Source organism: Conger conger, chromosome 1 (assembly GCF_963514075.1).
Source record: "Conger conger chromosome 1, fConCon1.1, whole genome shotgun sequence".
Taxonomy (NCBI): Eukaryota; Metazoa; Chordata; class Actinopteri; order Anguilliformes; family Congridae; genus Conger; species Conger conger.
In genome coordinates this window covers 75,625,370-75,647,274 of record NC_083760.1, presented here as the reverse complement: position 1 = coordinate 75,647,274, position 21,905 = coordinate 75,625,370, and the positions used below count along the sequence as shown (strand labels likewise).

General features: G+C 42.0%; 1 protein-coding gene across 2 annotated transcripts; it reads right to left on the bottom strand.

Annotated features, from left to right (window-relative positions):
* Window positions 1–588: 588 nt before the first annotated feature.
* On the bottom strand, window positions 589–20,619 carry LOC133131866 (death-associated protein kinase 2-like). 2 transcript variants are annotated; one of them, XM_061247208.1, is made up of 13 exons: window positions 20,434–20,619; window positions 16,124–16,225; window positions 13,306–13,441; window positions 11,902–12,123; window positions 9,903–10,041; window positions 7,407–7,536; window positions 5,219–5,267; window positions 4,890–4,916; window positions 4,622–4,774; window positions 3,701–3,746; window positions 3,493–3,582; window positions 3,073–3,159; window positions 589–2,655 (listed from the first exon to the last, which is right to left on the bottom strand). In XM_061247208.1, exons 3-13 carry the CDS (start codon window positions 13,365–13,367, stop codon window positions 2,575–2,577), a joined length of 1,086 nt encoding a protein of 361 aa, XP_061103192.1. In that variant the 5' UTR covers window positions 13,368–13,441; window positions 16,124–16,225; window positions 20,434–20,619; the 3' UTR covers window positions 589–2,574. The 2 variants fall into 2 exon arrangements, with proteins under 2 accessions (XP_061103192.1, XP_061103191.1); XM_061247207.1 differs by lacking the exon at window positions 16,124–16,225.
* Between the last annotated feature and the right edge of the window lie 1,286 nt (window positions 20,620–21,905).

Sequence of the window (21,905 nt, the reverse complement as noted above, 5' to 3'; positions counted from 1 at the left end):
TTATTACGGAGGTAACAGAGGGAGAACATGAGTGGAGAGAGGAGGGGAGAAAGAGAGCAGGGGCAGCGTTTGGAATGTACAAAGTAAGAACTTCATTTTGTCCTCTGCCTCCCTCTCTCCCTTCTGGAATGCTGACTCCCTCTTTACTGTTCTGTTGTGCCATTGCCGATCCAGCCTCCGTATCTCTGAAAACGCGGACTAACAGAAATATGTCAATTACCACACGCCTAAACGCTTACTGTTTCAAAAACAGATTTCAGAAATAATTAGCTAAAGTATAGCTACTGTCGGTTACTTCAGATGCTATGCTATGATTATTGTGGTTATTGGTTCAAACTTTTTAAATACTTGTCAGAATAAAGGGTTTAGTCTTTAAAAAATGTTTTGGCCACTGGGCAACGAGGGCTTGGCTTCGATGTAGCTTCTGAGTTCTGACCGAGGGATAAATTCAAAGTGTAGAGCCCTTTCCATAACCTTTTTTGGCAACAAGGCTATTTTTGGGCACTTGCAAGAATATGGTGGTAAATTAAATGTATGCTAAATATTGTGCGATAACCAAAAGAAAGAAAAAGAAAATCAGAACGTGCAAAAAGTACCAGAAATTATTTATTGAATACACAGTGCACACATTTGTAAAATTGTAATGGTTGTAATGCACACAAAATGGCACATCAAAAAGAATATAAAAACACACACTAAAAAACTACTTTTTTTTATTTTTTATCTGAGGGACATTTGGAAATGCTGTGCTCCTCTTCCTGTATCAACAACTTTCAAATCCTGTAACCTACTGGTTACCAAAATTATCAAAACGAAGCAAAAGTTCAACCAAGCTTATTTTACTTTAATATTACCAAATACTACATTAGCAATGATCTAATTCCTTCAGTTCACTATGCTAAACTTACTTTTGTGTCCTTATATCTTTGTTATGGTTCAAGTTTAACTTTATTTAGAGGTTGGGTGGATATTATACATTAAATTAGGCCTACAGGACCTGGCCCAGAGAGGTGACCTGAGGTTAAAAACACAGGCATTTGTGGAGGTATGGGAGACAATGTGGCATACAGTGGTACTAAACTGGTACTAAGCCAGAAGACTGTAGGTTGGGTTTCTTGTTTGAGCACCAGTGTGTCCTGAACTAACACACTTCAATACTGCAAGTGTTACTTTGCTCAGCTGCGTAGATAGACTAGTATGCAAAAACCAAAAGCTATAGCATGTCATTTGCCCTGGAGAAATGCATCAACCATGTATAATAATGCTGTAACCATTTACAGAAATGAAATATACTGCAATATATTGGAAATTTGTGGACTTATACAATATAAATATTATAAAAAATAATTAATATATTTCACAATATTCTATTTAAAGAATATACACTGCAGAATCTGAAAGGGGCAATAATTTCCATCTATTGTGAATTGTTACTTTTCTTGATAATGTACTCAGTGAGCACTTTATTAGGTACTATTCTTTTAGACTTATTGATGCGTTGTGTGGTCAGAGATGCTCTTCTGCATACCACTGTTGTAATGTGTGGTTATTTGCATTACTGTCACCTTCCTGTCAGCTTTGCCCAGTCTGGCCATTCTGATTCAGTTCTGATTCTGTTCTGCCCACAGTAAAAATGTTCCTAATAAAGTGCTTGGTGAGTGTATATTTTTAAGTCAATATGCAGTATATAAAATTTCCTTAAGGGCTGTGATACACACACACACACACGGTACTGTAGCTCTCTACATTCATTTATGCATTTCTATTGATGGAAGGGTCTCTTTTGAATCAAGAGAGTTCATTCAATCAACTCAAGCTATATCAACTTTACCCCAGCACTATTAACTTTACTACATGATACATTTCAAGTAACTTAATTTCAAGTAACTTTGAAATAAAAATGAGAACAATCCTAGTGTAAACAGTGTTAAGTATGCATTTAATGACATGCCAAAGCGAAATAGTAGAGACTGTAAAGTTGCACTGCCTTCTCACGCTTCAGATGGCTTCTGTCCATTCTGTCCATAATGTAATGAGACCTGTGGGTATACCTGTTCTGGGATGGTCACTCATTTCAGAGAATAAACTGTTCTGCAGTTTTTTCCCTTGTTGTAGTCTTAAAGGTATTCTACGCAGTAATAATATGCTGGCTAGATTATGTTTTTTTTATATTTTTATATAGCAGCTGTCACTAGATGTCACATATCTGTCAGAGCTGTGTCACAATATTGTAAATTCATTGGATAATAATGCTTCAATGCAGAAAACCATTGTTCTCAAAGTATCCCCAGATGCTAGTTTGATTTTAAATCAAATTGGAGAACAGTTCCATTGTATACATTAATTTCTCCATGCTAGGGACTAGGTGTTCCCATCTAGGTAATGCTATTGACCAGTGTGCATACATCACCCTTAATATCACACAATATAAATCAAGACATAGCATAATGGTGAATTAATGACAATATGAACCATATCCCTTCAATCTTTCCCCACACTAGGGCAATCGGAGCTCTGCATTCCTGTATGGTGATGGAGTCCATTTGGATATTTTCCGCCCCCTTGTGGACACATTCATGAATTGCTACTGAGTCTGCGACGAATGAGGGAGGCAGGCTTGGTTTCAGTGTCCTCCTGGTCACTCTCACACTTTCTCTGATGGGAGACGGTTATGTTTGTGAGTTAATAATACTTATGGACATTTTCATCTCCAGCATATGCTACTACATTGACTGTTGTACTGATTGGATGAGAGGACAGCACTGATGATAAGTATTCTGGCTGCAAACTGCGGTTGCTTTTGTAATGTTAACTTCCTGAATACAGTATGTCATGTCAAAAAGATTTGCTATTGTCACTGTGATAACCATATGTCACAATAGGAGCCTTCTTGGTATAGTAACTTCTTCCCTTTTTCACTTTAAATAAGAACATTTAAGGGGCACTCCAGCTTGAGCTCAGTTATCAGGAATCTCCCCCTTTTCAGTATTACAATACTCTACCACCTCATGTGATAAAAGCACAGAAATGTAAGGCAGACTGAGAAAGCAATCCCTCCTCCCCCCTTCTCACCAGCTCCTGGTCCTGAGAAGCACTGGTTTTACAGAGCAGCCTCAGCCGGCAGAGTCGATTACAGGCCCACACCATGTTATAGGACATCTACAGGAAAGAAGGAGGGCAGCAACTGTTAGCGATTAATTAATAACTGAAAATATACTGTTCAAAAACAGTGTTACCCAGAGGGAATAAAAACCCCCAGAGATGCCTGTGAAATAAAACGACTCCATAACCCCAGGAAAGGCCGTTAAGAAACACTCCTGAAAAACGGTTTGTGTGGGAGGTAGGACGAAACAAAGCAGCAGCCAATGTACATGTGGATGCAATGGTGCATTATGAACTGCAGAGGGCATGCACAGTCAGTGTGATTACAGTATGACTCATCCCAGTGTGTCTCACTCTCTCACATTCCCCCAAGCAGGTGTCTAGTCTCACCTTCCACTTCCTCTTGGCATTGAACTTCTTAAAGTTCTTCATGTTGATTGACGAGCGACTCCTGTTGGCCCTCTGCTTCCGTGTAAGTGGCTGAATTGGGGAATGAGGGAGACGTTAACGCACATAGCGGTACGAGGCTGCACTGAGTATTCCAGCTCTCTCACACTATCTGACCCGTGGTCATGTCTTCACTCAGCGCTTTCCTCACCTTGATCCAGGGATGCAGCAGACATTGCTCTGCTATCATTCTCTCACTGCGGAGACAGACAGACAGACAGACAGAGAGACAGGAGAGAGTGGTTTTACTGTAGTGAAGCTGAGAATAGGTTTCTTGGAATGTTTTTGTTCATAATTCTAAGTCGGTGTACTAGAACTCCATTGCTTTAGATTACCAGCTGTGACTGTTCAATCAGCATTATAATGTTCAGCTAAGAGCATTCTAATCACATATTTGTCATCTCACACCTTAAAGGTTTAATAATGGCGACATGATATGATAATTTACCAAAGGTAACTTTAAATACCTCTTGACCACATATTGCATTCAAAAGTACACAAAACCAGTAGATTGAAATAAATAAATTAGAAACAAAAAAGAACATTTTTCAACTGTTTGGGATGTTTTAACTTTTTGTGGAGCACTTTGTTTATTGTTAGACTGTACTATTATGACTATGTTGCTAGGTGCTGCTTCTCTTCACTCTGCAGTCCACCAGCTGACCTGCACATATAGATGTGCCGTCCCTCTGCCTGCCTACTGAGACCCTCCCTCCTGGCAAGATGCTCTGACCAGTTATTCACCCCGCAGGACCCCTGACCACATCCGCCACAGTCAGGAATCAAATCTGTAACACAGTGCTCATCCCTGCTCTAATGTTTGTGGAATTAGACAGCGATAGAATACTCAATAACACTGTGGACACATATCCCTTCAGTAATTCAATGCTTTGTCTGTTGTGAGGCGGCAACTACATGAGGCAATTCGCGACACCATTTTGAATGTGAGTAGCAGTTAAACATCTTCCCCTTCAGATGTTGTTAAAGACAGGTACAGTACTTTAACTTGCCATTGCACACCATCCTCAACCTCCCCATAAGATTGATGGTCAAATACAAATAAACTCATTACGTTGGATCCTTTGTCAGCAGCTTCTGGATGAAGTCTTTGGCCATGGCGCTGGTCTGGTTAAAATACTGCTCATCAAACTCGTACTTCATCTCCACAATGTTTCTTAGCGTCTCCTCATCTGAATCTCCTTGAAAGGGGGACATGCCACTCAGCCTGTAGAAAAGGGGTGCACAGTCAAAGTTTGCACTTTGCACTACTGTCTGATCTAAAAGTCTCAAAATGCATTTGAACCTGCTTTATTGACTTGTTGTGTTGATTTGATACTCACAGAATGTAAGTGATAACACCTATACTCCTGTAGAGAGAGAGAGAAATATATACATTTTAAAAGTGTTGCTTTTGTTACTAATCTTTACTCATGAGAGTCAGGACATTGGCTAAAGGTATCACTATAGCATTGCATGTAACATTCTAATTTGAATTTTAACAGTCCCTTAACTGTTGATTGTACCTGAAAGGTCCTCTTCATATGGCATAAACTTATTTAAAATCACATTCCTTTCTGTTACACGTTACCATATTTAACTGAAATGCATGAAAGGTTCTTCTTCTTATTGTTATTGTCGCGCGTGCGTACTAACACACAATGAAGCTCACCACATATCCGCTGAAACGCCCAGGGGCTCGTAGTTTATCACTTCAGGAGCTGAGGACGTGAAGAGATGGTACGACAGTTTCACTATGCGGTCTGCTTGTGCACAGAATGCCCATAATAATGTGAAACCCATAATCAGGGAGACGGGCACAGATCCTTGATAGAGGCACTGGGTTTGTGGCTATACCTGCAGTATTGTGCTGTCCACTTCCACTGGAGAAACCCCAGGAAGCGAAAGAAAACCATGACTTATAATGTTCCCTCGGTGCTATTGTGACGCAGTGAGAACCTGGTTTGTGAAGGCCTGTGTTTACGCATCGTCGCAACCCTCGCTTGGGCTCTTCCTGTTTCAACTGTGGAAACTTCATCTCAGCCACAAGACTCTCTCACAACCGCTTTACACCACATCAGGCTGTGATGTGACATCCTGCGCTGAAGCACCAGTACTCTCATTTCTATGGTTACTGGAGGCCCTTGGACCCCTCAGCACTACCCTCTATACAAACAGAGACATACAGTCAGGTCCATAAATATTGGGACATCAACACAATTCTCCTCTTTTTGGCTCTATACACCACCACAATGGATTTGAAATGAAACTAACAAGATGTGCTTTAACCGCAGACTTTCAGCTTTAATTTGAGGGTATTTACATCCAAATCAGGTGAATGGTGTAGGAATTACAACAGTTTGTATATGTGCCTCCCACCTTTTAAGGGACCAAAAGTAATGGGACAAACTAACAATCATAAATCAAACTTTCACTTTTTAATACTTGGTTGCAAATCCTTTGCAGTCAATTACAGCCTGAAGTCTGGAACACATAGACATCACCAGACGCTGGGTTTCATCCCTGGTGATGCTCTGCCAGGCCTCTACTGCAACTGTCTTCAGTTTCTGCTTGTTCTTGGGGCATTTTCCCTTCAGTTTTGTCTTCAGCAAGTGAAATGCATGTTCAATCGGATTCAGGTCAGGTGATTGACTTGGCCATTGCATAACATTCCACTTCTTTGCCTTAAAAAACTCTTTGGTTGCTTTCGCAGTATGCTTCGGGTCATTGTACATCTGCACTGTGAAGCGCCATCCAATGAGTTCTGAAGCATTTGGCTGAATATGAGCGGATAATATTGCCCGAAACACTTCAGAATTCATCCTGCTGACAGCAGTCACATCATCAATAAAAACAAGGGAACCAGTTCCATTGGCAGCCATACATGCCCACGCCATGACACTACCACCACCATGCTTCACTGATGAGGTGGTATGTTTTGGATCATGAGCAGTTCCTTTCCTTCTCCATATTCTTCTCTTCCCATCATTCTGGTACAAGTTGATCTTTGTCTCATCTGTCCATAGGATGTTGTTCCAGAACTGTAAAGGCATTTTTAGATGTTGTTTGGCAAACTCTAATCTGGTCTTCCTGTTTTTGAGGCTCACCAATGGTTTACATCTTGTGGTGAACCCTCTGTATTCACTCTGGTGAAGTCTTCTCTTGATTGTTGACTTTGACACACATACACCTACCTGGAGAGTGTTCTTGATCTGGCCAACTGTTGTGAAGGGGTTTTTCTTCACCAGGGAAATAATTACTCTTTCATCCACCACAGTTGTTTTCCGTGGTCTTCCGGGTCTTTTGGTGTTGCTGAGCTCACCGGTGCGTTCTTTCTTTTTAAGAATGTTCCAAACAGTTGATTTGGCCACACCTAATGTTTTTGCTATTTCTCTGATGGGTTTGTTTTGATTTTTCAGCCTAATGATGGCTTGCTTCACTGATAGTGACAGCTCTTTTGATCTCATATTGAGAGTTGACAGCAACAGATTCCAAATGCAAATAGCACTCTAGACCTTTTATCTGCTCCTTGTAAATGAGATAATGAGGGAATAACACACACCTGGCCATGGAACAGCTGAGCAGCCAATTGTCCCATTACTTTTGGTCCCTTAAAAAGTGGGAGGCACATATAGAAACTGTTGCAATTCCTACACCGTTCACCTGATTTGGATGTAAATACCCTCAAATTAAAGCTGAAAGTCTGCAGTTAAAGCATATCTTGTTCGTTTCATTTCAAATCCATTGTGGTGGTGTATAGAGCCAAAAAGAGGAGAATTGTGTCGATGTCCCAATATTTATGGACCTGACTGTAACATGACTAAAAAATGCACATACATATACAGTCAGGTATCACTCACCAATGTATTGGGGGGTGCCACACAGACTCCGGTACTCCTCCCCCGGGGTAAGAAAGTGGGCCAGTCCAAAATCAATGACCTTGATGTGCGGGTGCTGCACCTCCTTGTCCAACAACATGATGTTTTCTGGCTGAGGTTTCACAGGGGGAACACGTGGCAACATAATTGTAATGTGTGAAGAGAAAAACACCAATCATTTTCTAACCAGCTGAACAACTCATACCTCTGGGAGCTCAAGTAAAGGACAAACAACAGCAATGCTACTGACCTTGTGTAATAAAACACTTTGAAAATGCATATTTCACAAAGGATTATTTAGGGCACAGATATGTCAGAATCAAATTGTTTTATGCGCTGCGTTTATAGCATTTCTAGCATGGCAGGAGCTTTTTTGAGCTCCATTTTCTGTTTCTGAAAGTGGACTAATGCGGCACAGCCATGTCATGAATGCATGGTCACAGCTCAGTTTAGTGTTTGAGGCAAAATCTAAATTTAATTTAGGTACACCTCTTTTTGCCTAGATAGGCTAACCAAGACTAAAATGTATATTTTGCAATCTCTATATATTGACTGTACTTTTATCTATTTACCCAAGTCTTGTCATAATGTAGAAAAGTACTGAACACTCTCAGAAATACAGGTACAATGGAGGTATGTTTTGCTCTTTAAGGAACAGATTTCCTTCCTTCAGTGAACAGGTACCGTAATGTCCAATGGACACAAATACAATTTTATGTATCCACAGGGTCCCACCCAAGTGACAAACATTCTACCTTTTTTCAGGCAGTTTTTGTACCTTTTGTTCTATTCTATGTTTTCATGTTTTCTGCCTTTGCAGAAGTACACTACTGTACAACATTACATTAAAGTTTTGTTTGTGGGTGTCGCAGCCTGTAGAGCACTGACCGCATGCTCATTGCGAGCCGTGACGTCGGCGGTTCAAATCTGACCGTCCGACATTTGTCGCATGTCTTCCCCTCTCTCTCGCTCCCATTCTTCCTGTCTCTTTATACTATATACTGTCCAATAAAGCTGAAAAAGGCCTAAAAAATATCTTTAAAAAAAAGAAAAAATTTTTGTTTGTAACAGGATGTATGATGTGGTCTTGCTGGTGAGTGAGTGCTCAGTCTCCCACTCCGTGCTGACAGCAAGGCTTTGTTACCTCAGAACAACAGACAGCTGCATGAAAAATGGACTGCAAGGGGCTTTGCAGCAGGCACTGCGTTATCTGCGACTGGTCGGCAAGGAGGGCCGTATCAATGTCCACATTTCCAGCACTTCATTATTTAATTAGCTTCCTTAATAACCGCATGAATGACAGCAACAGACTGTTCCGTGAACTATCTTATTGCGGTCTAATCTACAGTTAAACCAGCATAAGTGTATTTAGTGTTTAGCTCATTTGACCAGTGTGACTGCTGACAACAAAAAACCTGCATAGGCACCAGACCCGCAGGAGTGGATTTACCCACTCCTTTGTGATCCATGCACATAGGACCGCCAGCCCGCACTGCCAGCTCCACAGAGCCAGCATGCCCCCAGACACAGTGATATGGCTAAAAAGAGCTAAAGGGTGAGACACAGATGTTGTAATTGTCACCTGAATGTGAGAATGTCTCTGCCTGGAAACATGGGTTGTGAGAATGTCATGGTCATGAAGATGATGAAGGTGATGAAGGTGAGAGTTATCTCTCCCCTGACCTTCCGCTGATCTTACCGGCCCGTTAGTTTCAGCTTCAGACGGTAACTGACATGCTGAAGACAAACTGTACTGCTGCTTTTCTTAGGTAAATACAAATAATATAATTGTATACAGGATACTGACTAAATTCCGTGCCAAATCTGAAAATGGGGTCATAAATGGAAATGAGCAGAGGATAAATTCGCCACAGTCATTGGAAAGTACTTTCACACAGAGTGGTCACAGTGTGAAATGCCAGGTCACGTAGCGGAGGCAGAAACTCTGGGGGTTTTCAAAACCAGGCTTGATACAGAGCTGCATACGATCTCATTTTTAGTCAAACTAAGCGCGACACTTAAGTGGTTGGAAAATGGCGAGCATGGTTGGGCTGGATGGCCTGTTATTACGTTATGCTATGTTTTGTTGAAATCAAATCTGCAGCCTTACATCAGTGCAGTTTGTTAGGACCTACAGCACGGTCTGTCCCTCTGCCAGCTCATTATATTAAAGTAAGGTGGTGCATCTGTCCTTAGTTGCACGCATGAGCTGCTTTCTGATTTCTCTTTGAAATGAAGTGAGAAAGGAAACGCATTGGATGGGTCATGGCGGGTCATGGCAGATCGGGCAGAGCCTCAGAGTCAGTGAGCTATGGTATGCAAGGTCAGGGAGGGATCACTGCAGGGTTGAGGATGGACCCCCAGTACAGTGATACTGTGACACTGTAAACAGTAGTTACCGGGCAGACTGAAGGCTCCTGTAAGTGCACCATGGCTCAAGACTGGACCCCATGCAGTAATGCCAGGAAGGATGTTTACCTTGAGGTCAAAATGGGCGATGCGCTTGCTGTGCATGAATCCCACCCCCTCCAGGATCTGTTTGATGAACTCAATCGCCTCGTTCTCTGACAGATTCTCCTTCTCCGCGATGAAGTCGAACAGCTCACCCCCTCCGATACTGAGCGAAAGAGAGAAGCGAGTGAGAGGGAGATAGAAGACAGGTGCAGAGAGGGAGGAAGAGATGAAAGTCAGAGGCCTATGAAAGGGTAAGTTTGTTACAATCACAGCACAGACGTTTTGCTGGAGGCAAAAAAAAAAAAAAAAACAGGAACCGGGTTTTGCACTACTATAGGCAGCTGTGCTCAAAACCCGAGAATATCATTTTGACGAATTGTCCAACGAACCCCTCTCACACAAACAATGAGATCAGGTTCTGGACCTTTTCTTTAAATAGCCAGACTCTGTCTCTTGTTACAGTGCCCTGTATTTGAGACCTCACCCTACAACAGATGATTGTCGGTGAAAATGTCACCCAGGCAACTTTTGTCATAGACACTATCGCAAGCAGCCAGACCCTGTTGTCACCTAATCCCCCAATCGAGTTAAACACAGTGGTACAATGCCCCCCTGTCAGAAAGGAGATTTAAAGGCCCAGTTCACCCTATAAATACTGAGGGACGAAAGGGCCTGGGAAAACGTGGCACTGATCAATCATTCCTTCATACCATCCCCAAACCACAGAGAGAGCGGCTTTCAGTCCTTGTGTTACTAATAGCCCCTCGACCCGCGTTACCTTCCCACCCCATTTCCCCAATACTTCTCTTCCAGCTAACCCATTCACCACCCTCCTTTCCCTCCTTTCCCAAATATGCCGCTCAGTCCATAACTCACTCAATGTCCATTCCTTTCTCCAGTCCTTCCAGTCCAGTCAAAAAATATGAATATAGCCCTCATTTGATTATTAGTTTGATTACTTTTTTATTGGAACTCCAATCACTCCAACATCATTCAGAGAGTGATGATGATCATTATTAAAACAATTATACTACAAATAATTATGTTTTATTTGTACTATTATCAACATGAATAATAGTCAGATGACTGATCTTAATTCAATAAAACCTTAATAAATATGTAATGACAGCACTGTACATGGTACATTTCTGGTGTATATATAATTAATTATGTATGGCTATTCATCATTTAGTGTTGTCTGTATAATTAAACAAATTCGAAATTTAATGTACACTCAGTGATCACTTTATTAGATAGACCTGTACACCAGCTTGTTAACGCAAATATTTAATCAGCCAATCATGTGGCAGCAACTAAATGCATAGGTTCCGCTGTTTTTCAGACCAAATGTCAGAATGGGGAAGAGATCTAAATGACTTTGACCATGGAATGATGATTGTAAATGACATTACAACAGCGGTATGCAGAAGAGCATCTCTGAACACACAACGCATCATAACTCTCACGTGGATCGGCTACAGCAGTAGAAGACTTAAAGTCTGAAACATAAGTCTAATAAATACCTAATAAAGTGCTCACTGAGTGTATACTAACATACTTTTGTTCTCTTCATAATGTTTGTCAATACATATAAAACTAAACCGTTGCAGAACTAACATATTGTGATTGTGTATCATTGAGCAGCACATGCGAGTCAGGACACTGCCCTTCCATAATACCTGTGGCGTGCACCATAAGCACAGGGCACAGGCCACAGCAAAGCAGCAGGTTACAGTTCAGTTACTGCTTTGCCCTTTCATTACTATCCCTTGCTTCAAACTACAGAGGATCACAAACTATTTAAGGACAACATTTAAAGTCTAAATAATTCTCCTTCTCCCCCCCCCCCTCTCTGCTTCCCTCTCTCTCTACTTCTCTCCCTCCCTCTCTCCCTCCCTCCCTGCCTCTCTCCTTCCCTCCCTCCATCCATCCCTCCCTCTCCCTCCTTCTCTCCATCCCTCCCTCCCTCCCTCTATCCCTCCATTTCTCCATCCCTCCATCCCTCCCTCCCTCCCTCACTCACAGCTCCACAATGAGCACCACCTCAGCTCTGCTCTCGAACACGTCTTTGAGGGCCATGATGTTGCAGTGCTGCAGGGCTTGCAGGATCTCCACTTCCTTCTCCACGCTCTTCCTCTCCATGCCCAGCCGGCTGCTGGCGTTCTTCCTCAGCTTCAGGAACTTCCCCGCCCACCGCACGCCCGAGGAGCGCTCACACACCTCCCGCACCTGCCCGAAGTGGCCACTGGGGCGGCGACAAAGGTGAGATCGGGGAAGAGCAGCTTGTGAAACACCCCTGTTCTAGACCATTTTAAGTTTTTAAATCAATTCCGAGCAGTTATTCATTATAACAAACACAATCATTTATTCATAATTAATTACAGTTGAGGTTTTAAAAAGAAATATGAATTAATGAGTAAGAATACAAAAATAAATAAAAGCATGGCATATTACTTTGAACCTGGACATGACTAATAAATCCTTGGTGGATCATTCATTACATTACATTACATTAATGGCATTTGGCGGACGCTCTTATCCAGAGGGACGTGCAAAGTGCATACCCATAACCAGGGATAAGTGCGCTGAAAGACCCTAGAGGGAAGTACAATTTCAACTGCATTACTGCTAGCTATGTCCTTGAGCAATATACTTTAAATGCATTGCTCCAGACATATTAATCTGTAGATTACAGAACTCCCAGTCTGCCGTGAGCGACATAATGTGTTAAAATGGGTCACAGAACGTGTGAGATGTAAAACTGCAAATGCTGTCACCCCTGGATAAGTGCTAGCTCACAGAATATACCTGCAACATAAGACAAGCTCCCATATTTCCCTGAGCCACTTTTTCCCACCCCCAAAATGTAATTCTGTACAGTCAAACTTTATTCTCCATGACTCTATACTATATATATGACTCAATACAAAATACAAATCATCTCAATACCCCTGAAAATGAATGCAGCCATATGATCACCTTTAGCAGATGCCTTTGTCTTTTATATACAAGCCATTTATAAAGCTGGATATTTAGTGAAGCAGCCAAGGCAGGTTAAGTATCTTGCCCAAGGGCACTACCACAACACCTCAACTGGGTATCAATCCTGCAACATTTGCATTACATGCTACAGGCTATATAGGTTAGTACCTCTGTTCTCCCATTTTAATTCTAATCCAGTTCAATTCCATAGTTTAATTAAAACTTGGACATGAAGAAAAAGATTCAGGCACATTAAAGTACCAGTATCAAAATATGCAATGTGTCAAGTACTTTTCTTAGCTTGAGGACTTGGCTTGGGGACCCCGTTACTGGGTCCCAGTATGAATGACAATGTCCAGCACAACTGGCTCTTGAGAGGAACACACCCAGCTATTAGCCATAGCAGAGACACTCTGCAGCAGTAGATATTCCAGCACTCATTTACCTTCCCAGCACCTGTCCGATCTCATAGAAATCCTCCACATTCTGCAGCTTGAACAGAGCCATCCTGCGGTCCTTCACTCGCTCTCGCTCTCTCACTGGTCCCACTGCATTCACCTGCTACTGCATGCTGCACTGTCCTGCACAAACCCAGGTAGAGAGAGTAGCATTTAAACTGAGAGAGAAAGAAAGAGAGAGAGAGAGAGAGAGAGAGAGAGAGAGAGTGAGTGAGAGAGGATTGTGTAGAGAGCAGAACATAGAGGTAAGGAACCAAACTACGGGGTCAAGACAGGGACATAAAGGACACAGGGGAAAGGTGTAAAAGAATAGAAAGAGAAAATATTTGAGTCAGACTTGATGCTAACAGGAAAATACAGTTTTTTATTGCTTTGTTTCATTTTTTAAAACTTTGTTAAAACTTCCAGAATGGGCTGAGAGAGAGGGACTGGTCAACTGTAATGACAGGCCCCAGTGGAAGAGAACAGAGACAGATAGTAACATGCCACACAGGACAGAGATGAGAGGAGTAACAAAAGAAAACTGATAGTGTATCCAACAGAGACAATCATATGTACTGTAGGGAGCAGATCAGGGAAGAGAGAAAAAAAAGAACTGTATGTAAAAACTAGAAGGTGGACTGCAATAAAGACACAGAAGTATAAACGATGTACAGTATATGTTACGTAATGTTTTTTAGAAAGAATGTGTGTTCCAAGGGTCAATACACAGAAAATCAGAAACAGACACAGCATCCACAGATGGAAAACACATGGAAATGGTTTACTTGGCAGTTACTGTGTGGTTTACACACTGGATATATTTTTTTGCACTCCTTACACACTGATAAACTCCCAGCTGTTGTTGATTCCTGTTCCGTGTGCAGGCTGAATCAAATCCATGTCACGTAAACACTCCCTGAAATGAGAACCCAACCCAAACCCCATCCTGTGACAGGATACCAACTAGACTGGAAGAACAGGGGGGATCAAAACACCCCATGTTGTTTTCAATGAGCCTCCCCACAGGACTAAAGTATAGGGAACAAATAAGTTCAGCCTACGAAAGCATTTGATGTTAAAAGCTCCAGGCCTGACTCTGATAAGTCTGAGTGTATCTTGGCCTGTTGCCAGTCAGAGACTGTGCTGTCCTGTGCTTATCAGAGGGAATTTACCCTGCAAAGTGAGCATGAAGGCTTGTGCCTGCCCTGTGTACAGAAGCTTTTATCTGTCTGCACACAAGCCTACAAATAATATAAATCTGTGCAAGGCTCCGGTGTATATGTGCCTAAACTAAATGCATATGCAGGGCAACATGGCGACTCAGGCAGTAAGAGCAGTCGTCTGGCAGTCGGAGGGTTCGCTGTGTCGAAGTGTCCCTGAGCAAGACACCTAACCCCTAAATGCTCCTGACGAGCTGGTCGGTGCCTTGCATGGCAGCCAATCGCCGTTGGTGTGTGAGTGTGTGTGTGTGAATGGGTGAATGAGAAGCATCAATTGTACAGCGCTTTGGATAAAGGCGCTATATAAATGCCAACCATTTACCATTTATCATATGTGGCTCATCACAGTACATCCTTATACCGCATGCCTGTGTGTATGTGTAATATCAATCTACATTGCAAATCAATGTATCTAGTAGTAAACTATACACTGCAGATCTGCAGTCAGTGCCATACAAATATCTATACTGTAAATGAGTGTATCTTTCCAAAATTACTGCATTCATCACATCAGTGCATCGGTGTAATAGGTAATAGATTTTCAATGTGCCGTTACCGTATGTCTGTAAGCCACACCAGTAGCACTTATTTCAGTGTGAGTCCATGTCTAGCTGACTCTTCATCAAAGAAGCTTTGTCTGGCAACACTGGGTGAGCATTTCTGGCCACTGGTTCTGTCAGTTACCTCAGTTTGTGACCTGATCATGCCATGTACTGTTTGTGGACTGTAACAAAGTTACATTACCTTTCAGAATGATGATAAGACCAGCTATTAGTCTATACTTTACGTAAAGTTTCCAACTGAACTATTGTGCCATGGAATACAAGACAGTGAACTAGGAAAGTAAGAACTTAGCGAATTAATAACTCAAGTTTGAATAGCTATTTATGACTAATTTAAGCGTATCAAAGAAAAATAACAAAAAACAAAAAAACACAAATCGAAAACTTGAAGTAAACTGGTACTTGTGTAGCCTGAACTCCAAATATATACATTCTGCTGAACAAGACTGTACATGCACATTCCAATCCTGAAAAAATAAACGAAAGGCATGGTTACCTAATACCTCAGATATCAGCACTGTCTAAGATAATATGTACACAATATGCCCCCAGCTCTTTAGATTCACGCTCTGTATTTAATGTTTAATACAATTCTAGTCATATTCCATGTGTGTATACAGGTGTATATACATAGTATGCGTGTATGTGTGCACGTGGAGTCTGTACAGTTTGGTATGTATTGCAGGGATTGTATTTGTGAATCTAGATCATCCAGTCCACACTGTGTGTGTTTGTGCAATGACCTTCCCATACTGTTCGTACTGGTCCTTGCATCCTCGCATGCTAGTGTGTGTGACAAGGCAAAACCAATCAGGCAATTGATTAACCAAGTATTAATCATTTCAGTGAAGCGGTTCCCACACAGAGGCTGCAGCTTGCACTGTACACACAGCCCCCTCCAAAAGTGCTGGAACAGCAAGGTCAATTATTTTGTTTTTGCAATACACTGAAGACAATCAAGTTTGAGGTCAAAAGATGTACATGAGATGACACATCCAAATTTCAGCCATTATTTTATCTAGATTTGTTAAACATATCACCTTTTGTATCAGACCACACCATTTTTGGGCTGACAGGTGTTTCTTGTTTCCCAGATGTGTCCTGTTCGATTGATTGGTTAATAAATTGTTCTGAATCTGAATCTGAAAAACATTGTGAGAGCTGTGAAGAAAATTAGTCAGTGACATCACAAACAATGTCCACAGGGCAGGGGTGAAGGTATCTGAAGCATCAGTTCGAAGAAGACTTAGAGGGCAGCAATATAGAGGCTACAGTAAATCCTCAAATTGTGTCCGCGATTCTATTTGAAGCCGGGCCTCGGATAATAGCCGGGGGCATGGTTGATTCGGACAAATAAAGGCCTCCCCCCAAATACAAGCCGGGGTAATATTGCCTACCAGTAGGGCTATCAGTCCATGAGCACTAGAAGACATTGTTTCGATTTAACTCAATGAAATAAAAGAGCTCTTCTTAATATTTTATATTGTTGGTTGGTTTAATACTGTTGCCAATGAGAAGTCATTGTCCTACACTATGGGTCTCCAACACGTAGCTCTCAAGTTACCAGTCACTTGCCGCCCCCTTCTGAGTAGCTTGCCAAAGACTGAAGCAGTATACATTTAAACACAATTGCTGCCGCGAGGCATTCCAGCCTACGAATAAACAGACGGGTGGAAATCCCGACACTCTTTCAACAACATAAAACTTAACAGTGAACCATCAAATACCCCCCAGATTTCAGTGCCCATCAGTCACAACATTTAGCAATAGAATCAAACAGTCCAAAAGTAAATTAAATCCCAAACCAAAGCGAAAATCTTTTGATAGCCTACCGGTATGCTGCTCCAAACGAAACGCATGTCTCACAATAAAACGCACTTTAGGAAAAAAAGATCCTTAACTTGCTGTTATCTACGCTAATTTGTTATTGTTCATGAAGGCGTGTCTGGCAAGTTGTTATTTTATGGATTCTGGACTTCCATGTGATTTATTGTGTTTGAGAATATTTGCAATAAACTAAGTCTGTTAAGACTGGCACTATGACTTACCAAACGGTGTTCCTGATTAGCGTACACTAATTGATTTCTGAACGGTTACAGGAAGTGTTGAACAGTGTTGGCCCACTTTAAGTGTAGCCTATTACTTTATTTCTAAGAATAAAATTCAACAACAGAAGCCTAATAAGAAATAAAGGCCTGCCTCGAATACAAGCCTGCCCCAAATAAAGGCCTGTGCTTTGTGCAGCATAAGTAAATAAAAGACCCAGGCCACAATTTGAGGATTTACGGTATACCACAAGATGCAAACCACTGATCAGTAGTAAGAATCGGAAGGCGAGATTACAATTTGAAAAGAAGTACAGAGATGAGCCACAAAGGTTCTGGAACAAAGTTTTATGGACAGTTGAGACCAAGATTAACCGCTACCAAAGTGATGGAAAGGCCAAAGTGTGGAAAAAGAAGGGATCTGCTCATGATCCAAAACATACAAGCTCATCTGTGTAGCATGGTGGAGGAAGTGCCATGGCTTGGCATGGCTGCTTCTGGAGTGGGCTCACTAATATTTTTGTTATGATGATGCAACTCATGATGGTAGCAGCAGGATGAATTCAGAAGTCCACTAAAACATTCTGTCTGCCAACTTGCGGAGAAATGTGTACAAACTAATTGGGAGGAGCTTCCTCATGCAGGAAGAGAATGACCCAAAACACACTGCCAACACAACAAAGAACTTCATTATGGTGAAAAATGCATTTTACATCCTGAAGAGGAGATTGAAGGGAAAAAAAAACCCTCGAAACAATCCAACAACTGAAATAGGCTGCAGTAAAAGCCTGAAAAAGCATCACAAAAGAAGAATGCAACAGTTTGGTGATGTCAATGGGTTGCAGGATTGATGCAGTTATTGCAAGCAAGGGATATGCTACCAAATATTAAGTGTTATGTACTTAAATACACTCTGTTCCAATACTTTGGCTCATCTAAGGTGAAGGCACGGATGGTGCAGTGGGTAGCACGGATGGTGCAGTGGGTAGCACGGATGGTGCAGTGGGTAGTACGGACGGTGCAGTGGGTCGCACTGCCGCCTCACAGCAAGGAGGTCCTGGGTTCCTGGGTAAAATAAATGATCTTGTCTCCTGTTCATCTTTTTATCTCAATCACAAATATATTCAGTATATTGCAAAACCAAAGGAATTGGCCTTGCTGTTCCAATACTTTTGAAGGAGACTGTACATAAGAAGTAATAGCTGCCTGACATTTATCGTGGAAGATGTTTTCATGACCTGAGGAATACATTTTCCCCACACGTAGATGTAGAAAATTATTTATTTCATGGATAATGGCAAGAGCAGAGAACACAAGCACTCTAAAATAGGTGCATTCATATACAACACCATGCATGCATAACCCAGAAACTGTTTCTGCAAAAGTAAGTTATGGAATTAAGCAACACAGTGCTGTCTGTGCATGTGTTTGTGTTCATGTGTTCGAGTCTGTCTTCATGTGCTTCTGTGTACGTGGAAACGTGTTTCAGTGTCTACATTTATTGGTAAGCATGTCTACTATATGCGTGCGCGCACGGATGTTTATGCGTACTTATTGGTGTGCATGGATGCATCTGTGCGGTACCTCTGCATTCAGCTGCTGAGAACTGTTTGCTGTTCATAGGGTTTACCGTCGGCATGTGTTCGCAATTCTGTCTGTATGGCTATCTGTGCCACGCCGCTGACCACAGAGGCAATCCTTCCTGTGTTCCAGTGATACCAAAGCCTTTCAAATGTCAAGGACAGCAGGTCATGAGAGACACACGGATAGCCCAGGAGATTATGGCTCAGATAGGATATCACCAAACCAAACGATGAACAGCAGAGGGAGGGAGGTCAGGCGCGGGTGAAGAATGGGACACACACACGCTAGAACAGAGAGAACAGGGCTGCCTGGTAAAAACAAAAAAAAAAGGTAACAAGCTTTTTGGAGAGGCTTTAGGCTGCTAGGAAGCACATCCCCTTAAGCCACCGATATAGTGCGTGTATGGGCCCCGAGGTGTGCTATCAAAAATGGACGGACAGTGCTGACCGTATCTGACAGCCACAAAGAGATTTACCGGTGGAGTCGGCCAGAGAAGGGGGAATTCAGTCGGCCGGGAAAACCAGTGATCACAGATGGTCAATCAGGCACCAAAAGTCTGTTTGCTAAGGCTGTGCACGAGGTCTTCATCCAGATCTGTGCCGCTCAACTCATGGACTGTGGTGTGAAAAGAAGCAGCTGCTTGACATCGCACGTTTCTTAGAGCTCGCGCCGGTCTGCGCCTTCCGAGCAGATAGCGGCAGTTGCAGCACAGTGCGTGACTGCTGGTGAATACAATTGGGTTTTCAACAAATGCAGATAAAAGCCTAAAAAAGAACGATATGCAGAGCGACACCGAGACTGAAAACAGATTTTTGGACAAACTGGAGGCAAAGGTGGTGAAGAGGGCTACAGTATGTAGTTTAGATTAGATCTGGGGGGAGGGACTGGTCAGGAAAGAAAGAAGGAACGGGTGATGAATAGTCCTATAGTGAACCGAGTTAGTCAACCCTTCACATGTGGTTTTTACTACGGCCCCCTTCTCACCAGGAATTCCTCCAACGGATTTAAAGCCCAGCCACCTATACAAACACAGGGTTCAAATGCACAAGGTGGTAAATCACACGTGCTCCCTCCTCAAAGTAGCCCGGTCTGATCAAAGCCAGGCTCACAGAACACACATACATTCACGAACACACGGTCACCACCAAAGGATATGCATACACGTTAGTAAAGGACAGGTACATGAGATGATTGTGTGTTTCATTTTCTCAAAGACCTGTCTGGGCCATTTTAGGCATAATAAAAATGCCAAATAATTATGTGTTTCATAGATCCTGAACACCGAATTGGGCGAGCATGTTTGCATATTTCGACAGACAACGTACACCTGCAATCAGAGCTAAAAAAAAATCCTTCTTTTTACTTAAAACGAGGTCTTGCCAGGCATTTTATAGAAGTGCACAAAAGATGTGCTGGCTACTGTATGAACACGTCACGCGCAAAGCCTAGGTTTTTCAGTTGGGTTAGTTGTCCAACAAATAAAACTCGGTCACTGCTTACAAAAAAAGATATTTTGACTATATCGTACAACGTAACATATACGACCATGACTGAAAAAGATACATCTTATAAAATTGGAAACTTAACAATCAATGGGAGATAGGAACGGGAATTAAAATCAACCCAACTGTAAGCAGTTAAGGTGGTCAGATTTATAATGTTGCCAATTGGGCTATATCCGATGTTCAAAAAAGATATATTAATTGGTTTTATGAACCTACCTGTTGAGCCGTAGCCTAAAGTAGGCTAGATAATGCACGTGGAAATCAATTCCGAGTTGTGTGTAGTTGTAGTTGCGATTTACTCATTATCCCCCAAGCGTCTTCGCAGTTGTTCTGAAATAGTATCCGTGCTCGTATTCTCACCGCTCTCCTTTGGCGGTTTCCGTGTCCGAGTTGAAAGACTGGTCCGACCGCTCCCTTAATCGGAGAGTACTCTGTGCAGGCTCAGCCCAGAGGGGGGCTCGAGATAAGTCACACACCGTCCCCCAGCATCGTGACTCCGAGGGAAAAGAAAACAGACCTGCTGGTCCCCCAACAGACATCGTCTGCATTCGAAGGGAAGGCATGCGCGCTTAATATATATATAATATATACTGAACTCAATATCTAGCTTTTGGGAAAATACAATAATGCAATGTTTAATATCTTAAAGAAACGTAGATAGATCAAAACAAACAGAAGTGTCAAGTAGCCTAGAGTTATTTTTCGCCTATAGCCTACCCCGCACCTGTCAGGACAGGGGTGGTGTAAGTATAAAATATGCAAACGCTGGTGTAAAATACAGTTATGGCCGGCTTGAAATGACCAGTTGCCAGCTGTTCCAAAAACATAATTTGAGCTGGTCAAACCAACCAGCTGTTTCAAAACCTAACTTGAGCTGTTTTTTTTGTTTGTTTGTTTTTTCAGTAGGGAAAGCAGATAGTGTTAAACGTTATATCGTAAATTCTAATATCGGATCAGATATAATTATAACCCAGCTTCTTCCTTTAGAACAGTCTTATGCAGTGTAATTCTCCAAACAATGTAAATGTGTTTGGGCGAGGCAAAGTAAGAATAGGACAGGCTTAATGCTATCCTTGCCCTCCAGGCTAAAATAGCATTAAACAGTCGGTGTGTGCGCGGAAAAACGATCATAGCTTAATAAGAGCCATAGATTTACATTAACTCCCTACAACTAAACCAGGTTTCGGCCCACACATCTCATTCCTGATTGTGTTTAATTGTTTTTTGCTTGCAAGAGGAAGAGAGTAGCCTACTCGCTTTTCTGAAAACAAAGCAACAACCGAACATAAAGGGCAGACTAAAAGCGCGCAATCACGCTGAAAATGTTGGCTGACAAAAAGCAAACGAAAGAATTCCGGAGGCCCCCGACACAGCACCACTATTTTGTGGGGGGTCGTATGTTCCCCATCGACTCTTGCGACCTCTACTGTGCTTATAATTGAACAGCGTCTGACCGAACCTGAAAAGCAGGCGATGAGTCGGGCTTCTGTGCCTTATATTCACTTGTATTCATTGTTTCACTTCAAATCAAATGTGCCAGAGTAGGGAGCCAACAAAAAAGATGTCACTGTTCAAATATTTAGACTGCACTGTACATGAAAACACATGTTCATTCACACAACAAGATTTCAACAAAGGCATACAGGGTTTTACAATATTTTTTAAATAAATTAGTTTGCAAAGCAAAG